This window comes from Xyrauchen texanus, chromosome 22 (assembly GCF_025860055.1).
Source record: "Xyrauchen texanus isolate HMW12.3.18 chromosome 22, RBS_HiC_50CHRs, whole genome shotgun sequence".
Lineage (NCBI taxonomy): Eukaryota > Metazoa > Chordata > Actinopteri > Cypriniformes > Catostomidae > Xyrauchen > Xyrauchen texanus.
Genome location: NC_068297.1, coordinates 22322743 through 22343313, shown reverse-complemented (window position 1 = coordinate 22343313; position 20571 = coordinate 22322743). Strand labels below are relative to the sequence as shown.

The following is a 20571-nucleotide window of genomic DNA, read 5'->3' as shown; positions in this document are numbered from 1 at the left end:
TTTAATTAACTGTTTTACCACAAAATCAAATCTATATTTGGACTGTTTTTGTCTTTTAAATAATTATGAGCTGATTGTTGAATAGATAAATAGAATTTAGAATCATATTTTTATCCTAATTTTAAAGTCTGCCTTGTTAACACATTTCTGGCCATGCAAGGCATAAATATTGAATAAGTGGATGATAGATTGTTTTCCTGCTGCTGCAGATCTAGTTCTGTTATCTGTAACCCCGGGCTGAGTGCTACTGGTTGGGAGGTTGTGCCCAGTCTGCCAGGACTTGGCTGCTCAAAGCTTAAGACTACCAGCACTCTGGCAGGACCCAGCTCTCTTCTGTCTCTTACTACTGCCCTCCTAAACCTGCTGAACACCATCACCTCCATCCACAAAGGCCTAACTAAGAGGGTAGTTTTTCTTTAGTTAAATTCTTCATGGTAAATCAAAAATAAAATTAATCTGCCAATTAGTGTTAACCTATGATTTTTCTCTTTCTCTTAAATTGTTTTTATTCTTTCTCTCATCAGTTCAGCTCTCTGCTCCTTTCTGACTCTGTGCTCTGTTATCTACGGGCTTGTGTCGGAGCTATGCCCTCTGTTTCTCACACAAGCGCCTGGATTCTTCGCCATGAGCACCACCTGCTGTATCTGCTACTCAGACTCGCTCACAAGCTGGTACTGTAACCTCTACATTTAAATACCCCATTTGTAGGTGGGTTTTTTTAGCATGCATTTTATCCATATTGAGAATTATAAATACATTTAATAGTTTTTATTGTGTTTAATTGTCATTTTCAGACCTGAAAAATGTTGTTTCAAAAGCATTATGATGTATCCTTTAAGCATTTGATCATGTATTTTAATTGGTTTGCTTTCAGTAGGATGAACTAAGTCAATTTCTCTTTTTTTTTCACTTTCAACTTCTGCACTGTAATGTTATTGTCGCCCCAAAACTTCAGAACAACAAATGGTGCTATCCATATGACAACCCACCTAGAATTAGGCTATGCTAACAAAGACTTGTTAATGAGTTTAGGTGTCCCACATTACCATTGTAACAAATTTCTTGAATTCACCTTATTAATTGCAACACATGACTTGAACTCTGTTATTGCAAATACATTTAGGTCCCAGTTAACGCTGAGGTTGCCAAAAATGCCTCCTTGTTCCACCTGGTATCCTTGGCTTTAGTGTCCTGGTTGCTTCCTGGCTGTGAATACCTGGCACATGAACTCATGTCCACCGTGATCTTTAGCCACAGCCTCCTTCCGTAAGTATTTAGTGAAGCTTTACACACTTCTGTCCTGTCAATGTTTGCCTTAGTCTTTGTGGTCTAAAGGAAAAGTTCATCCAAAACTTTTAATTCTCTCATCATTTACATACCTTCATGCCTTCCTAGATGTGTATGAGTTTATTTCTTCTGATGAACACAAACAAAAACTATTTTAGGATAATATCTCTGCTCTGTAGGTCCATACAATGCATGAATGGTGATCAGACCTTTGTAGCTCCAAAAATCACTTAAAGGAAATATAAGTCATATTTAATACTCAAGTAGTTAAATGTATATCTTCAGAAGCGATATAATATGTGTGGGTTAGAAACGGATGAAAATGTATGTCCTTTTTTTTTTAAACTCTAAATCTCCACTTTCACTTTTACATCTGAAAGTCACATGTGGTGCCTGTTTATTTTCAATTTCACATATGAAAGTTAAAGAAAGAAAAGTCTAACACATCTGCGATGGCATGAGGGTGAGTAAATTATGACAATCATAATTTTTGGGTAAGCTATCCCTTTAATGCACATTATAGGAATGTCCAAATGCTTATTTGGGTCTTTGTAAATGTCCCATAATTATATCATTTATTTAATTACAAGTGAGTACTGAACCAATTAATTCCTCATTTATTATTTTGAGTTTAAGTATTGATAAGAGGTAGCACAAGTGCGTACAGATCGGAGGGCCTTAGGATGTGATTTAATGAGAATCAATTGGTGTCTATTTTGTAGCTTTGATCTGAAATGGTAGAATTAATATTCTTGAAAAACAGTGTGGAGGCCTCTTTAGACATCTTTCCTTAAATGCACCCAGATTAAAGTTTAAAAACAATGGGGGAGATTGTATAAAGGGTCTCCAGTCTTAAACTGCTCAGGCTTTGCCCATACAGTATATTTAGATTTAACTGCATGTTATGGTGTTGCTCACATTTTGATGGTATTAACTTTTTGTACAGATGTTGATCTCCATGAGTTTTTAATTTACACAAATTTCAAGCATGGTTCATTTCTATTATTGCAAGTCTGAGCAAATCAGATGTGAACTCTTGCACTCTGAAAATGAATCACAGATTTTAGGTTTTAGGCTTCCTGCTTTTTCAGCTGTAGTGCCACATCAAACTCACAAGAGGGCAGCAAATAGTGCTTCAAATAGGATTAAGCCATTCTATGGATAGTTGACTTCAGCGGTCATTATCTGTTAACAAATCCTTCATTTTGTGTGTCCTTCCAGAACACTTAAGCTATAAGGTTATTAATGAACATAGTCATGGCTAAAGGTTGTTCTGAGGCAGAAGAGTAACTACATTCACAATAAAGCATATTGTAAGGCCTAGTGTGCCTTATTGCTTTTATGAAATAAAAATAAGAAAAATATTTAGGACATAATTTTTCATTAAATGTTATTTTACTAAGGTAATTAATTAAGTGCCATTTTTCTACTAATAGATATAGTCCTTGACATGTAAACCTACCTAGTGCTAAGCTTAATAGTCAGTGATATGTGCATCATAACTGTTTCAAGATGACTGAAACACTGTCCTGACCAATCGGCATCCATGAATGGCACTACATTTTATGATAATTATTATTATTAATTCGTTATTTTTAATTATTAAAAAAAGTGTCTGAAAAAGTATTGGCTACTTTCACGGTTCTTGTAGTAATGAAAAACCTGGAAATAGAGAATTTTAGAGGCCTGCATAAGTTGTCAAAAATGTTAAATTTTAGAAGCCATTGACATTTTTGTGGTGAATATACATGTTCTGCTCATATTTAATCGGACAGATATTGCTCTTCTGTACAGCAAAGGCTGTAGTGACATAGTGAGTCCCATTTGTGAGTAAATTGTTCTTTTGAGTCAGTTCTTTTCAATTAATCTGTCAAATAATTTCACAAATTGGTCTAATTGATTCTATTGCGAATCTGTATGCATTTTATTAGAAAATACATTACATTGTTGTTTTACCTTATGAATTTAAAGGTAAGTAAACTTTTCTTTTTTTTTTAATATATACTTATTTCAAATCACATGATTGCAACATGCTCCAAAAAGTTAGGACTTTGAGTGTTTACCACTGTGTAACATCACCAATTCTTCTAATAACACTGAAGTGTTTGGGCAGTGATGACACATGTTTGTTAAATTGACCTGATGCTGATAACAGCTTGGAGATCCTTTTCCTATTTGGCCTGGAGAACATTTTGGCTGTTTTTTCAAAAAACTATTTGAAATGTGGACATGTCAGACCACAATACATGATTCTACCGTTCTGCCTTCCATCTCAAATGAGGCCGAGCCCAAAGAAGTCGCTGGCATTTTTGAACAGTGTTGATGTATGGCTTCTGCTTTGCAAGTCTTAACTTGCATCTGTGGATGCAGCGGTAAATGTTGTTGACTGACAAATATTTACTGAAGGATTCCCGAGCCCATGTCATGAAATCCATTACAGATGCATTATTTTATTTAAATTTTTTATTTTCTCCCCTATTTCTCCTCAGTTTGGAATGCCAAATTCCCATTGCTCGCTAAATCCTCATGGTGGTGTAGTGACTTGCCTCAATACGGGTGGCGGAGGACAAAATCTCATGTGCCTCCGTGTCTGAGACAGTCAATCCATGCATCTTGTCACGTGGCTTGTTGAGCGTGTTACCGTGGAGACATAGCTCACGTGGAGGCTTCATGCCATCCACCGCGGCATCCACGCGCCCCACCAAGAAGGAAAACCACATTATAGCGACCACGAGGAGGTTACCCCATGTGACTCTTCCCTCCCTAGCAACCGAGCCAATGTGGTTGCTTAGGAGACCTGGCTGGAGTCACTCAGCATGCCCTGGATTCGAACTCGTGAACTCCATGGGTGGTAATCAGCATCTTTTCTCACTGAGCTACCTAGGCCCCCTGACACATGATGGTTTTTAAGACAGTGACGTATAAGGGACCCTAACCCTTTTCTGGAGATTTGACCACATTCCTCGAATCTTTTAACTATATTGTGCAGTGTAGAGGTTGAAATGCCCCAAATCCTTCCAATACGTCTCTGGGAACAACTGTTTTGAAAGTGTTGGATTATTTGCTGATGTATCTGTTAGCAAATTGGTGAGTCTCTCTCAACCCATCCTTGCTGTTGAAGAACTAGGCTTTTTTGGAGGACCTTTAAATACTGTAACACAATTGCCTCACATGCTTAACATCTCCTGTTTCACATCACCTTGTTATTTCAAATCTTCAGATTGCTATTAGACCTAAATTGCCCTTGTCTCAACTTTTTTTGGAGTGTGTTATAATCATCTCATCTTATATGAGTATATATATATATATATATATATATATATATATATATATATATATATATATATAATATATATATATAAACAAAAAAAAAATCATACGGTTAAACATCAAAGAATGTGTTGTTGTGTTTTCAATATACAGTAGCACAGGGTGAATCACATTTACACATCACTACTTTCTGTTTCAATTCAATTAGCATTTTGGGTTGTACTATACCATATATTGTACCATATATTTATATTTTAATATATTTTTACATTTAGTCATTTAGCAGACACTTATATCCAAAGGGACTTTCAAATGAGAAACATATGGAAATTATTGTTATACTAAAGTCAACCTTACCTGCAGTATTATGCTGCCAAGTTCTATTTGGCTTTGCAATAAAGGGATTTACCTGTTTTTACTGCTGTAATCAGGAGTCATTTTTGTTTTTTCATGTTTAGTGAGGGTGGTAGTGGTGAACCAGAGGTTACTGCATTGGCTGAGCTGCAACTTAAGGAGAAGACTTCACCTGGCATTGGTTCTCTCCTCCACAATGCTCTTCTTCACTTACCCTCCATCCGAGGTTGCTACCTCACCTATCTTGCACACATGGAACCTGCTGTCCTTGTTTCCCGTGACCGGTACCTCGGCCGAACTCCTTTTGTCAGTTCTCATTTCCTACCTGAGCTTACTGGCCCCTCTTTGCCATTTGATTGGCCCTACTTACCACTCATCAGCCTGTATGAGCAAATGGGTTTGTCGGGTGGCGGGGGACAGCAGATTGAGTCTCTCCCAGCAGGCTTAGTGCAGTCAGCTACTCACTGCCTTCAATGGGTCCTTGTTCTGGAAAGCTGGAGGGAGCAGGTTTTTCAGGTGGTGCCACCAGTTGCTAAGTTAGCCCGGCTGGCCTGTGTCTTCCTGTGCTCCAGTGACCTTTTCCTTGAACGGCCCGTGCAAGAGCTTACCTGGGCAATGTTTCGCAGGCTGACGCGGCCGGCCCAGCTGGAGGCGCTGGATCTGGGCTCACCTCCACCAGGCTTGGCGTCCTTTCACGACTTGTATTCAGCTCTACTGGCCCAGTATGAGGCGGTGTCATTTGGTGACCCGCTCTTTGGCTGCTTCATGCTGCTGCCTCTGCAGCGATGCTACAGTGTCACCATGAGGCTGGCTGTGTTTGGTGAACATGTGGGGATGCTGCGATCACTGGGGGTCTCACTACAGCAGGTAAGGTGGTTTTACCATTAGAAATGCTACATCCAACAATTCTTGCTTCAGAACATGCTGTATAAAAGTTTTTCCTTACCTTGAACAACTTCTGCATAATTATGGGAACAGTGCAGTTGTGTACTCATTCCAATTCTGGGCATCTAGGGCTGCAATCCAATTCAAGCTGATATTTGAGCTGTAAAGCCTAGTTTTCAAGGTCACTATAAAATTGTTGCTTCATCTTAAAGGCGCACTCAATAAAATTGTACTCATTAATAAAGTTTTACAAAATTAGGGGTCTGGGTTGCTCAGCAAACATTGACACTGACTACCACCCCTGGAGTCGCGAGTTTGAATCCAGGGTGTGCTGAGTGTCTCCAGCCAGGTCTCCTAAGCCACCAAATTGGCGCGGTTGCTAAAGAGGATAGATTCACATGGGGTAACCTCCTCGTGGTCGCGATTAGTGGTTCTCACTGTCAATAAGGCGCATGGTAAATTGTGCGTGGATCGCGGAGCATAGCATGAGTCTCCACGGTGTCATGCACGGTGAGCCACGTAACAGGAGGCGTTGGCTGACTATCTCAGAAGCGGAGGCATTTGAGAGTTGTCCTCCGCCACCCTGATTGAGGTGAGTAACCATGCCACCACGAGGACCTAGTAAGCAGTGGGAATTGGGCATGCAAAATTGGGGAGAAAAGGGTATAAGAATAAAAAAATTTTTATCAAGTTTTTTAAAAATGAGTAATAATTTTGAAATGCATATATAAAATCATAAGCACTTACATGAGATTAAGGCTCCAGTCATATCAGCAACCTACTGTATATAAAAGCTGTTTTATTCTACATCAAGAGGGTCCCTTTATGGGGGCTGCCATGTAAGAATACAGCCAAATACAACTCCCTTTATCTCAGTAACCACCCTGTTATTGAACACTTTCACTCATGGATTAAATTAATCTTAGCTGACTGTGAATAGTGACCATACATACCCCTAGGTGTCAGTGTAAATTCAGGATGACTGCCATATTGACCAGCACAATTTAAAGAAAGAATTACTGAGTGCACCTTTAAGGAAGCCCTGTATAATTAGGCTGGTTGGAGGTGCACCGGATCAGACCTGTTTCTTAGGGGACTTTTACATAATACTTGTTCTTGATTTAAAAAAACAAAGCACAATAAAATGGAACAGAGAGTTGGACTTTTTTTTTACATTACGTAGCATGTTAAATGCAACACTTGTGGTGGGGCGCTAAAAAACAGGGCAATATCTGATGCAATGGCCACAGAAAGAAGTCCGTGCAATTTTTTAAGGCTGTAGTGCCAGAGTTGAGCGCATTACCGCGGAGACATAACGCTTGTGGAGGCTTCACGCTATTCTCTGCGGTGTCCACGCACAACTCGCCACGTGCCCCGCTGAGAGCAACAACCACATTAAAGCGACCACGAGGAGGTTATCCCAACGTGACTCTACCCAACCTAGCAACCGGGTAAATTTGGTTGCTTAGGAAGCCTGGCTGGAGTCACTCAGCACGCCCTGGGGTTGTTGTGTACATATGAATATAATTTAGTTACCAGGTTGAAGTGCTGCGTTAAGCATCAATATATCTCTCTGAAATGTGTCTGATCTGGGTCACCTCAACATGACGGAGCCTAAATATACATGGGTTCATTATCACAGACTAGTCGTTCAGAAAACCCACCTACTAGTCGGTTATTACAATTTGTAGTTTTGCATCTCTTTAGTTTTACCATCCTGGCTGTCTAACAGTAAAAGCTCTGTTGCTTAATTCACACAGCATGGCACTTAATGCGACACGGCTAAAAATATAAAAACAAAATATATTTAAGAATATAATTTAGATAAACTAGTTGACCGTCATGACAGATGTCAAAACAAAGGCAAAGCATTGCATCTGAAAAGTGTTGATTTGCTTTTCCTGCACAGCTGCCCATTCCGCTGGAGAAGTTCACATCCCCAATGGAGGACTCCCTGCCTCTGTTGTGGCTGTACTTTCGGGCATTAGTTACTGGAGCTCTGAAGAGGAACTGGTGTCCTGTGATGTATGTTGTGGCTGTTGCCCACCTCAATGCATTCATCTTCTCTCAGGATGCCATGGCAGAGGTAAAGTGCTAGGGCACCAAGACAAAATATAAGCTGGACATGATATGGGCAGGTTTTGTTAGATTCACCCATATATTCTTTTATTATGAATATAAGGGCATCAGAAGTTGTAGTCAGATGTTTGTATGAAATAGGGTTGCCACTGTGTATGGTGTAACCGGTTTTATTCGGTACAAGGGACAACACTGGTGTGAAATTTTATACCGGGTAAAAGGGGGAAACATTATGAATAGAACATCCAATACAATAGCCTAACAGATAGAATAGCCTAAAATAAAGAATAGTTGCCTAATGAAAAGTTTGCAACCCATGATAAATGAACCTAAATAATGCACTGAAAGCCAGATGTTATTTATCAAATTAAATAGGCAGCAATGTACACTAACTGACAGAAGACGTTTAATTGCAGGTAGTGAATATAATATGCATGGTGGGTAACTCTTTAAGACGTCTCTGATTTGGAATGACACAAGAAATGCTATTAGACACACAGACATGTGCTTGAATACACACATTTTATTATATTTGTATAATATAAGAGTAGTATCGTCTATGAGAGATGTTCTCAACGTTTTTTGATGAACACCCCCCCCCTCCACCCAAAAAAAAAGATTTGATACATTGAAACATAAACACCCCCTTATGCCTCCTATACACTATACAAATTTCAAAGGCGTCGGATCGTGATACCGTTCATATTACACATCTGTCTGTCTTGGAATACCTGACTGTCCAAGAGAATTGACAATTTCTCTCCAACACTTCTCTTTCTCCACCGGTTGTGGTACAGTTCAGGTGAACCATCAAATAGGAGCTGGTGCTCCTGCCAATCTTCCACTAATTGTTCCTCCATTTCTTCGGTACAATGAGATTTTCTTGATACCGCAGCAAGGTTAGTTGATGTTCTGTTGCAGGTACATCAGGACTCCTCCCGTTGAAACTTCCCATCCCCCGTTTCTTGCTCTCTCATTGGCTGTAGGTCAACGCTGCAGTTGTATTCAGTCAAAACATATTTCACACTACATTTACTCGCAGACAGGTCCAGATATTGAACATCCTAGATATCTCGCTGACATCGGCGTTATGTTGTAGTGCTTCTCTCAAATCGTGTCTTTGATCGTTCATGTTGCTCAAAAGAGTGAGCTCCGATTTGCCTACAATTGCAGGCTTTTGTTGCCGATCTCCACAAAACTGTCGGCGAGCAAAAATCAGACTTAAAATTGTACAGTGTAAACTCTGCATTAGTGTCAATCAAAGGTAATAATGGTGTAAGTCGGTTTGAAGGCAACACTATACCAGTGTGAAAATTATGATATTGTGGCAAGTCTATGAAAGGTAAAATATATTTTAAGATATCTTTCTCTGTGCTTTCTAGACAGCCATGGCAAACTGTAATTTATATATGTGAGTGCTCTCTCACTATAGAGCTATACATAATGACAAATGGAGCAGTTTTGTTTGATATATGCTGCAACAATGAAGTCAATGTAATTGATAGTCTCTTAGTTTTCTTACTGTCATTGTGCTGTGAGTTCTGACAATGATTTGACTTACACTCTCTGTAGGAGGTTGATGCTGCATGTCGCAGCATGCTAAGAAAGACCTACTACCTGACAGACGAGGTACCACAAAGCACTCACTTCCACTTTGATGAGACATTTCATTTCCTTTATCATTTATTCGAGCTGCTTTCATCTGCACTATACATCTCTCTCTCTTGGTGTTCTCTGCCTCGCTCTGTTTTGTGTTGTCTACTTCTCAGTGGCACGTCTGGTTTCTTTGTTTCTGCAGGTGTTAAAGAACCACCTACTTCTTTTTCGGCTGCCCCAGCAGGATGCCGAGCTAGGCTTCAGCACCTATGAACAGCTGCCCTCAATCCGTACACGCAGGTTGGAAAGCGTTGTTGGAACAGAGAAAAAGGAACAGAGGTGAAGAGTAAAAACCTTATGGTCCCAGATGTACTAGAAGCTCTTCTCCTGGCCTTGGGGATCTACAGTACATGGTCAAATGTACGTGTAATTTTGTGTGGGCAGATCAAAATGCTACACCATCTAATGACGTGTGTGCATTTGAAATAAATCCTAGAAAAAATTATTTAACTGGGGTTTGTTTTCACCAGAGTTATTGAAAAATCAAACCTGTTCATTAGAAGAGTATGTTCATGTACTTTTTTGCCATATAGTGAGTGAAATATCCATGTCTTTAAGTCCTTTATGGCCTTTAAAGGGCCAAGCACAGATTTTGAAATAAACTTTTTGTATGTGTATTTCATGAAACTGTGTGGTTCCCTGATATTTGCAACATGGGTTTGGCATGTTGCAAATATCATTGTATACTTTCCAGTAAAATAGTCCAAGGTGGCTTATTCTCAATTGTTTTGAAGCCATATGTAGATTTATGATTACAACTGATGGGAAGGAGAGCAGTTAGGTAAATTCCCTGCACTGAAACAACACAACAAATGTTGGTTTAGAGCTTCTTTAATTGCAGAAACAGTCAAGGGGAATCTCAAATATGTTCTTTATTTTATTTTCAGCTAGCTCTTAGATGAGTCAAGAGTCATGAGCAGCATGCTCTACTTATGTCAGTGCTACTCCAAATATTGCATACTGTGAAACAAACATCATTCACTCTTCACTATACTTAAATTACCATACCACAAAAGCAGCTTGACCAAAATCTAATTTAGAAAATGTCCATGGGCAAAAATAAATATCTGTTATCTGATATCTGTTTTTTTCTCCTTGACTTTGACAAGACCTGACTTGACCTTTTTTCGACAAAAATATGATGGAAAGACTTGGTCACTGTTTGATCTCAACACCACATTCTTCCTTTAGCCTACTGCTGTTGACTTTGTCTTTTAAATGATCTTAGACTATTACAATTGTTCATACTTGGTGTAAAGTGGTTTGAAAAACCCCCAAACATAAGTATTAAACTTGGGTACTGAACACGCCCCATAGTATCATTATTAAAGTCATTAATTATTCCTCAGATCTTGCCGCTTGTTGAGGAAGGTGTGCTGTTACTTTTTTATGTGATCTTATGATTATTTCTTTGTGGACAATAAAACAGGCAAAAACAACCCATAAAGAAACCTATTGAGAGGCCACAATATCGTAGACTTGGACCAGTAAGCAACCACCTGGCAACCTCTCATAACTCTTTAACAACTCCATAACTACACCCATGGACAAGCATCCCTGAGGTTTTTTTAAAGACTACATGTAAAAATCTAGTTGACTATTTATTATAAGTAGGACACAGGAAAGATGGCTTGATGTTTTATACTTGTGAATGGATAGAGAACTTATGTTTTTGTTATTGCTTGCAGCTTTCTCCCTTTCTTGTTGTCCTTAAATATAATTAAGGAATTAATTCTAAAGTAGAATGAGAAAGGATGGGAATAGCAGAGGTTGCTTGTTAGCCTCTTTAGGAATGCTGACTATAAGCTTGCCAGTGGAAGACAATGTACCCTCCTGTGAGCACTGCTAATGCTAGTCACACGCTTCACTTGACATCTGGTTGGCATTAAGTTAGACCAAATTCATGTATTGTTAACTGAATCAAATTTAGATTATATCTGTTTAAGTGAAACATGGTTTCAGATTATGATGTATGGGTATGATAATCCTGGGTATGTCTGTTTAAGAAAAGATAGATCATCAGGCAGGGGTGGTGGGGTATTAATATACATAACAGGTATATTTAATGGTAAGGAAATTGAATTAAATACTACGCTTGAGTGTCTAGCCTTAAATGTTACTCTCCTCGCATGTATTTGAATATTATCGTTTTATAAATATAGATTGTATCGGAAATGTTTGATAATCACACTGAAACGACATAAACTGGTTGGATAAAAGTGGACAAAAATTTAAAATGATTATGACTAAGTTTAAGAACCACCAGCTTATCAAAAGTCCAAGAAGAATTACAAAAAGTAGTACAACTTCAATAGATCTAATTTCAATTTTACCTGTCATGTCTAAGGTCTTAGAGAAGGTAGTGGCAGAACAATTAATAAATCACTTAGAGAGTAATCATTGCCTTCACCCACAGCAGTTTGGTTTTAGTCCCCAGCACACCAAGCAAACGGCAGACCATTATTTTTTGGAAAATGTAAGATGTCCATTTTTAATTGACCTTAAAAGGCATTCGACATTGTTAACAATGATATTCTTTTGTCTAAATTACTGCTTTTAATTTGAGTCATTTTAGTGGTTTGCTTCTTACCTACAAAAAAGAGAGCAATGTGTTATAATTGAGCAGGAAAAATTATCTTTTATTAACAATAATCTAGGAATACCCCAAGGTTCAATTTTAGGTCCATTGCTTTTTTTATTAATGATTTGCCAAGTTGCTGTCCAGATATTAAGTGTCAGCTTTATGCTGACAACACAGTTTTTTACACATCAGCTTAAACACCAGCAAAAGTAGCTGAGATTTTAAATGCAAATTGGAGGAGATATCTCAGTGGCTCCAAAATAACCACCTCACTTGAAACATCAGAAAAATAGCTTCTATGTGTTTCTCTTATTATAGAAAACAAAAAGGAACAATTAAAATTAAGATACAAAGAAATAGAAGAGGTGAAAGAGTTCAGTTTCTTATATTTTATTTTCGCAACTCACATTTGATAGACACGGAATGTTCAAAAAGGATAAAGATTAACTTACATTGTTTCAAATATATTAGACCATGCATTTCAAAGCAGGAGGCTCAGCTCTTTATGCATGCAAAGATTTTGTCTCATATTTCTTATTGCATTACAGTTTGGAATCAAACAAGTGAATCGTATAATTTCACTTTACAATCATGCTTTAAAAATCATGGAATTGTGCATTATTAAAAAAAAATAGTATAAATGTATCCACAATAAAGCCCCTCAGGTATCATGTAAATTGCTAAATAGACAGGAGGGTAGCCGAACAACAAGGAGCAGAGTGAACAGTAACTGTAGGGTTGACTATCGCAGAACAGCTCGGGCAAAGGGCCTTTTCTGTGAAGGGTTCCCAACTCTGGAACATGCAACAGTTTGAAATGAAATCAATAACACACACAACATTTTCATAATATTGGTTAAGTGATGGTTTAAAAGAAACCAAAGCTGTAGTCATTTTTTTATTCTCAATGAATTTTTAGGTCTAATATTTTATACTATACAGCTCTGGAAAGAATTAAGAGACCACTCCAAATTTCGCGGTTCATAAGAACACGGTCAAGCAGCAGACATGGGGTACAACAAAGCTACAGACCGGCAGAGGGTGAAAACAACTCTCGACTGACCGGATTGACCGCCAACTCATTCGAATGTCACTCAACAACTGGAGGATGACATCAAGTGACCTACAAAAAGAATGGCAATCGGAAGCTGGGGTGAAGCGCACAGCGAGGACAGTTTGAAACAGGCTCCTTGGGGCGGGACTGAAGTCATGCAAAGCTAGAAAAAAAGACCTTCATCAATGAGAAGCAAAGAAGAGGCAGGCTGAGGGTTGCAAAACACCATAAGGATTGGACCGTAGAGGACTGGAGTATGGTCATCTTCTCTGATGAGTCCAATTTTCAGCTTTTTCCCAACACTGGATCATCTAATGGTTAGACGGAGACCTGGAAAGGCCTACAAGACACAGTGTCTCGCACCCACAGTGGCTGGAATCGGGCAGATCCGTCTTTGTGAATGACGCATGAATCAAGCCACATACAATGTTATCCTTCAAGAAAACTTGCTTCCTTCTACACCAACTCAATGCTCCATGCCACACTGCCAGGTCAATCAAGGTGTGGATGGTGGACCACTAGATCAGGATGCTGTTATGACCAGCCCAATCTCCAGACATAAACCCCATTGAAAATTTCAGGAATATGATCAAGAGGAAGATGGATGGACACAAGCATCAAACAAAGCTGAGCTGATTGAATTTTATGCCAGGAATGGCATAAAGTCACCCAACAGCAATGTGAAAAACTGGTCGCGAGCATGCCAAGATGCATGAAAGCTGTGATTGACAATCAGGGTTATTCCACCAAATATTGATTTCTAAACTCCTAAGTTAAAACATTTATATTGTGTTGTTTAAAAATGAATATGAACTTGTTTTCTTTGCATTATTCGAGGTCTGAAAACACTGCAGCTTTTTTGTTATTTTGACCAGTTCTCATTTTCTGCAAATAAATGCTCCCAATTACAATATATTTATTTGGAATTTGGGAGAAATGTTGTCAGTAGTTTATAGAATAAAACAAAAAATTTCATTTTACTCAAACGCATACCTACAGTATAAATAGTAAATCCAGAGAATAATTTTGCAGGGGTCTCTTAATTTTTTCCAGAGCTGTATGTCCCCAGGGGTGGGAGCAACCTTAGTATTTATTTATCCATTTATTATTATTTTATAGGTTATATTGCTTGATTTATGTAGTTTTTAATGAAAAAAAAAAAAAAAAAAAGCCTATCTAGGGACCTGAGATGCAAATTAGCATGTGCAATGCGCATCTCTATGTACAATGCATCTTTTTTTGTTTTTGTGCTGAAATCGTGTTTTTGTACTGTCCCTAAAGAAATCAACCAATAAATAAATGATATCACAGGCAGGGGGCTCTGAGTTCCACTGCGGCTCCTGTAGGCAAAACAGCATCTCAGTAGGATCACAAATATGAGATGTTAGCTATACAAATTTGTTTTGGTCTAGACTTATTTGTGTCGTTTTAAAATTGATGCTACTACACACTGTTGAGGTGAATTTGAAGCCATTTACTTGTTTATGAACTAGCAATATCCCAGATATGATGCACTTTTTGGTTTTCTCTTTTCTATAAGTTAGGCTTTTTATAATTTATTTAAAACTGGAGATATTTAAGGGATAGATCACCCAAAAAGAATATATTTTGAAGTGACAGTATAATGAAAGTCATTGGGATCCAAAACAACATTGGACACACACACAAAAAAAACTTTTTTCAAAATATATTTTCTGTGTTCCACAGAAGAAAGTCATACATAGTTGGTTCAAATGTTAATATCAACATCAAAAAATTAATTAAATTAAATATTAAATTTTTTATTTTAAATGCCACCATTCTAATGATCCAGCACAAACTTTATTCAATACATTGAGAATGTACAGAACTGTTATTACCACTTGAACAATACTTAGAGGTATACTTCACCCAACAATGTAAGTTTCGTCATAATTTACTCACCCTTATGTCGTTCCAAATCTGCTCCATACCTGTTTTAATAAATATCTCGATCCATCAATTCAATAATGGCAGCTCAAAAGTATCATGCAAGTCATGCATCATATTCCAAGTCTTATGAAAGCATACAGTTTTGGTGAGAAACATCCCAAAAGTCATTTTTTGTGAATATCTTGACATTCGCATAGAGAGAAGCCCGTTCATAGTGGCCTTGGTTTTTACCACTAAACAAAAGTTCTTGTGTGAACATGCGAGCCACTTTGAATGAGCTTCTCTTACAGCACTTCAATGTGCAAAGGACGTCAAGATTTTTATTAAGAAATGTACATTTGTGTTGTTTTTCACCAATTCCTATGCCTTCAGAAGACAGAAATAATGCACAAATTCCATAGACTACTTGTATGATCCTTTTGGGTCCTTTTAAATCACAAACCCTGTTCAATTCCCCCTTCACCAAAACCATAACTTCTGTGTAAAATCTAAATTAATTCAAAGGAACAGCATTGTCTCATGACCAAACAAAATCCAAATAATGACTGTGGATATTCGCAATAGCACAATTATTTACAGCAGGATATAAAAAGTTATATTCCAGCCTATACATAAATAACCTGTCAGTGTGCTGCTCTTTTGCACTATGCTTTTTGTTTTCAACTAGATATTTTACAGGGTGGTCAGTATGTTTTTGTCACTTGGTTGTTAATCAAATTTATCGTCATTCCTCTCCATATGCATAAAAACGGCACAGATGGCTCTTTTGTTGGGGCCACTAAATTAAGTGTAAAAAAAACAAAGAAAAGAAACATGGTTTCTGGTAATGTTAACATGGTCATATGACTTTATGCCAGGTTAAGGGCAAGAACCCAGATGTGCTGGTGTAATAATAGTAGTGCCTGATATTCAGTTTGTGCCCACAGGCATCCATAAACACAGTTGAATGGCTCTCTTTTAGTGTTTCTGTTGTCCTCCACTCAATCATTTTATCTTGTCACTTGGATGAACTCCTGTTTTACATATTTTTACTTTAGACTACATTTGTTCTTCTTTGCATTGGCACAAACATATGTCCAAACAAGTGCCAGCTCAACCTGAACCTTTGTAATTTCCCTCAAATGCTGATCCTTGGACATTATTCGCCATATATTCAGAAAATATTTTCCCACATATTTTTCTTACAAATCTCTTCAGACAGTAGATGAGGCAAACTAACCATGTAATATGAGGGAGTAGAGGTCCCCAGCCTAAAAGGGACTAAATTGGTGTCACAGGGTCATAATGTTATTAGCTGGGAGAGTAATTTACTGGGAGTGATTATATTAGACAGAAGACATGGGGCTCTGGCAATGTCTCAAGGCCCTTACAATAGCCATATTGAGTAAGAAGCATGTTGACCGCAGGCTGAAAACAAGCAAAGGGGAGAAGCTTGCCGGATATTTGCGAGTTTGCTCACAGCAAGGTTAATATAATCGTCTATACAACCATATATAACAATGTTTGCAGAGCCAATAGTTGTCTTAGTAGAACAGTATTGGACATATGTTTAAGCAGAAAAAACTGACAGTTGGCATTTCTGACATCTGTGAGTGAAAATTTCTTGGAAGTAACAATCTGTTGTATGTTAAGGTGTCTCAGTAGAAAAATACATCATGTCTGTATGGAGCAATGAGTCTGTTTCTGCCAGCAAATTTAACTCAACCACACATGGACAGAGATTGAATAAGAAGGCAAAATCTGTGGACTAATGTGAAGTGAACATCAATATAAAAGATGTATGATTGACCGGCCTGACCTTCTAGAGGTGTGTGTTGACAAAATCAAATTAGTCGTGACTGAAAAATATTTTTTCCCTTTTTAACCCCTTGTTAAAGTGATTACTGATATTCCAATTAGTGTCCTGAAAACTAGCTGGATGTCTGAAATTAATCTTGGATCATCATCTGAAAGAGTCTGATGCGAATGGTCTATAATAGCTGGCATTCTGTTAGCATTCCCATTGATCCCTATTTCCATTTCATGCTTTTCAGAGCCCTGGTAACTGATAGTTCACATGATAGAATAAAATATTTGCAAATGGTTATATGTTGCTTTGCAAAACAAAATGTATTTTAATTAGAATAAAAATACTCTTGAATGGCCGTCAAAAGAGAAAGATGCTGGTCCAGATGGTCTGGGCTACAAAGTGATGTTCATCATATTTTACAGGCATCTAAATTGTTTGTCCATACAACTATTTCTTTTAGAAATAAACTTCAAGTGCTTCCAATAGAACAAGTCTTGTTTTCTTACAAAAGCTAAAACCTCAGTAGAAATCATCTTTCAGACAGCTTCTGTTTGATCAGTTGTGGATTTGTGGCATGTCTGGTCTGCTCAATTGTGAAGAGATATTACATTTAATTGTTTGTCTTTGTATCTTTGTGTTGATTGGGCTTTAGATAACTGTTGCTGGGAGTTATACTGAATTGATTTATGTCCTATGTCAAAAGAGAATTATGACAGTGAAAACCGTAGTCTTCCTGCCCTCCCCTGAGATCTCAGTCTAATCAGTGCCTCTATAAATCTCACAGCACGGTTCATTGAGAGATTCTGGCAATAGTTTATTGGTGAATACTCTTACCAATTCATTGCAGGCTATGTGGACTTTAGCACATACCATCAGGCCACATAGATGTCCTGCCACAGCCCACAAAATCCAGATGCAAGATTAAGTTCTGCACATAATTAAAAGAGCCCTCCTGAAGGCCATGTGTTATGCAAGAGCAAATACGTGACATTTAAGACGGGGGACTTGAAGCAAAGGCCTGCTGAGAGCAGTTCATGGACTGACTCCTCTTAAACTTCACTGTGGAGAGAAAACCAATAGATGCAAAGGTCTCCTGTGTTACGCTAATATACACTGACACTGTTTTAAAACATTTGCCAATTTATTTTCTTTTCCCTCTAGGTTTTTTAATGAATCAATCCCGTCTCTTTAAAATGATAATGGTTATAGTAAAACAATAACAAAATGACAAACTAGGAAAAAACTGAGACAAAAGATAAATTACAACTTCCACAAATTCATAACACTTTGGTGTTCCATGACATTTTTACAGCATTTGAGTCACAAATCCCATGTTAGAGAAACTATTATATTGACCTAGCATGATTCCCCCATAATAAAAATGTAATTGTACTTACCATGTCTTATTTGTGCAATTGGAAGATCTTGTTACACACTGTATGTGGAACAGGTTTTCTTGTGTAGGCTTTGCATGGTCAAATTTTGGCAGATGTTCAGCAGATGAAAAAAAAAGTCATAGACATCTGGGATGGCATAAGCCTGAGTAAATGATCATTTTCATTTTTGGGTGAACTGTAAATGTGCATTGAAACTAGTGATCTTCCAATTACACAAACAGGTATGTTACAAGACTGGCCTGTTACACATATGCATAAATATTTGTCTATTACACATACATAATTACAATGTGTAAGTGCATGATGTTCCCTAAATAGATTACATGTTAAATACATGTTGTTTCATGTTATTGCATCATGTATTACTCTGTACTTACTTGGGTAATTACACTCCAGTAGTGATGGGGATACTATACTGTAAAAAAGCACCGTCCTTTGGTTGAGACATTAAACTGAGGTCGTGACTCTCTGTGGTCATCAAAAATCTTAGGGCACTTCTCGTAAAAGAGTATGGGTGTCCTGTCCAAATTCACCGTATGGGCCATCCATGAGTTGCCTCGATCTCTCTACTCTCTCCTCTCCACCCATAGCTGGTGTGGTGAGCGTACTGGCCACTTTGGCTGCCGTTACATCATCCAGGTGGATGCTACACAGTGGTAGAGGGTGAGGAGAGTCCCCTGTGTACTGTGTAAAGCACATTGTGTGTAGTGTCAGAAAAGCGCTATATAAATGTTAAATTCATTCATTCTGTGTTCCACATTTGATGTGCAGTAAATTATCTATTTATTTTACAAACAACATGATATTTTTTGTATCCCACAGTTTGTCAACTTACAAATTTAATTACAAAAACTTTAATATTTAGCATTCCCACATTTTGCATGTAGTAACTTAAATAAATTTTTTTAGTAAAAAATTTATATTTAGCTGTGTCCCACATTTTGTTTGCAAACCCTGTTACAGCATGATTTCCCACCTTTTACAAAAAATGTAACATTCTCGAAAATCTTCGGAACCATCGTTTTTATAGCATTGTGGGAACACTAATAAATAACCTGGCACATTTTCTCAATTTTAACACAAATTATTTTGTTGACAGCATTAACCAAGCTTTACCAATTTTACCATTTTCTTTAAAAAAAAGTTTATCAATAACTACAAACCAACATGTAGTCCCATAGTTAGCCACTACTGAGTTATCACTTAATTTAGACTTAATTTGCAGCCTTTATGCAAATTCCTTTTTTTTCTTAAAAATAATTTTGCCTTTTTATTTGAGATGTTTATTAAATATTTATTTGCCAGAAAGTTTGCCAGCTGCATGAATGTATGCATGAATGTAATTAACAGCAGAATTCCTGGGGTCCAGATCACATGGTTCCCCATTAACTCTGTTTGACTTATTTAGGTTCTCTTTTTTTACTGTGAGTCATCTGCTGTTAAAGCACTTGACCCAGAGTGGCTCAAAAGTGCATTGCTCTGTGCGTCATTCTTAAAACACTGCCAATAATGTTAACTTTTCAGCTGACGTCACCGGCAGCTCAGCACGGAGCCGGTCTCATCAATAGATCTCTTACATATTCAAATGAGGGACCAGCTCTATCCCTTGATGCTAGTTGACGCACACTCAAACTGTTTGAACACTACTGTATCAAATCATCAATAATAAGCTAGAGACCTTTCCAGGGTATGAAGCTCTCTAGAATCCAAATGTGCTGCAGCCTCCTTTCTCTCTCCTTCTGTAGTTTGTAGGGTTTTCATTATTTATCAAGTAGCTAACGAGGATGATGCTTTTTAAGTCTGGGCTACAAAGAGAGCCCAGGGCCTTTGGTTTGATTGAAAATAAATCTGATTGTAAGAGGAGCTCTTCAGATTGTGGCAAGTGATAGAACGGCATTTATCTTTTCACAAATTGTCATTCTTGAGATTGAGTTCACCTTGACTTCATACAGAATATGTAAGCCTGTCTTTGATTGACAGATGTCTCAACCATTGCTTTTGAGGGTTTAAAATGCAGCAGTACTAACATAGGCGACCTAGGTGGATCCTTAGTTGAGATTATTCATTTTTAACATCAGTCCTGTCATTGTTTATTTATCAAATAATCCTGTTCACAGTGCACCCATTAATCCAAGTCCATGTCATTCATTTATTAAGCATTTTTCAATTTTACTTCAAAAGCTCCTTTGTTTTTGAGCACTGTCTTTCTGCCAAATGTAGTTTCATCTGTGGCTCTACTCCCCTATTAGACTCCATCATGTACAGAACTTACCCTCATGTTGTTCCAAACCTGCATGACTTTATTACTT

General features: G+C 37.8%; 1 protein-coding gene across 1 annotated transcript in view; it reads left to right on the top strand.

Moving 5' to 3' along the window:
* The window catches only part of rpap1 (RNA polymerase II associated protein 1), a 30745-nt gene extending 19922 nt beyond the window's left edge, over window positions 1–10823 (top strand). Inside the window, exons 18-24 of the mRNA XM_052153914.1 lie at window positions 210–405; window positions 525–671; window positions 1124–1266; window positions 5016–5778; window positions 7706–7882; window positions 9448–9504; window positions 9674–10823. Coding sequence (XP_052009874.1) covers window positions 210–405; window positions 525–671; window positions 1124–1266; window positions 5016–5778; window positions 7706–7882; window positions 9448–9504; window positions 9674–9814 — 1624 coding nt within the window. The 3' untranslated portion in view covers window positions 9815–10823. The remainder of the gene's footprint in view (window positions 1–209; window positions 406–524; window positions 672–1123; window positions 1267–5015; window positions 5779–7705; window positions 7883–9447; window positions 9505–9673) is intronic.
* The last annotated feature ends 9748 nt before the right edge of the window (window positions 10824–20571 follow it).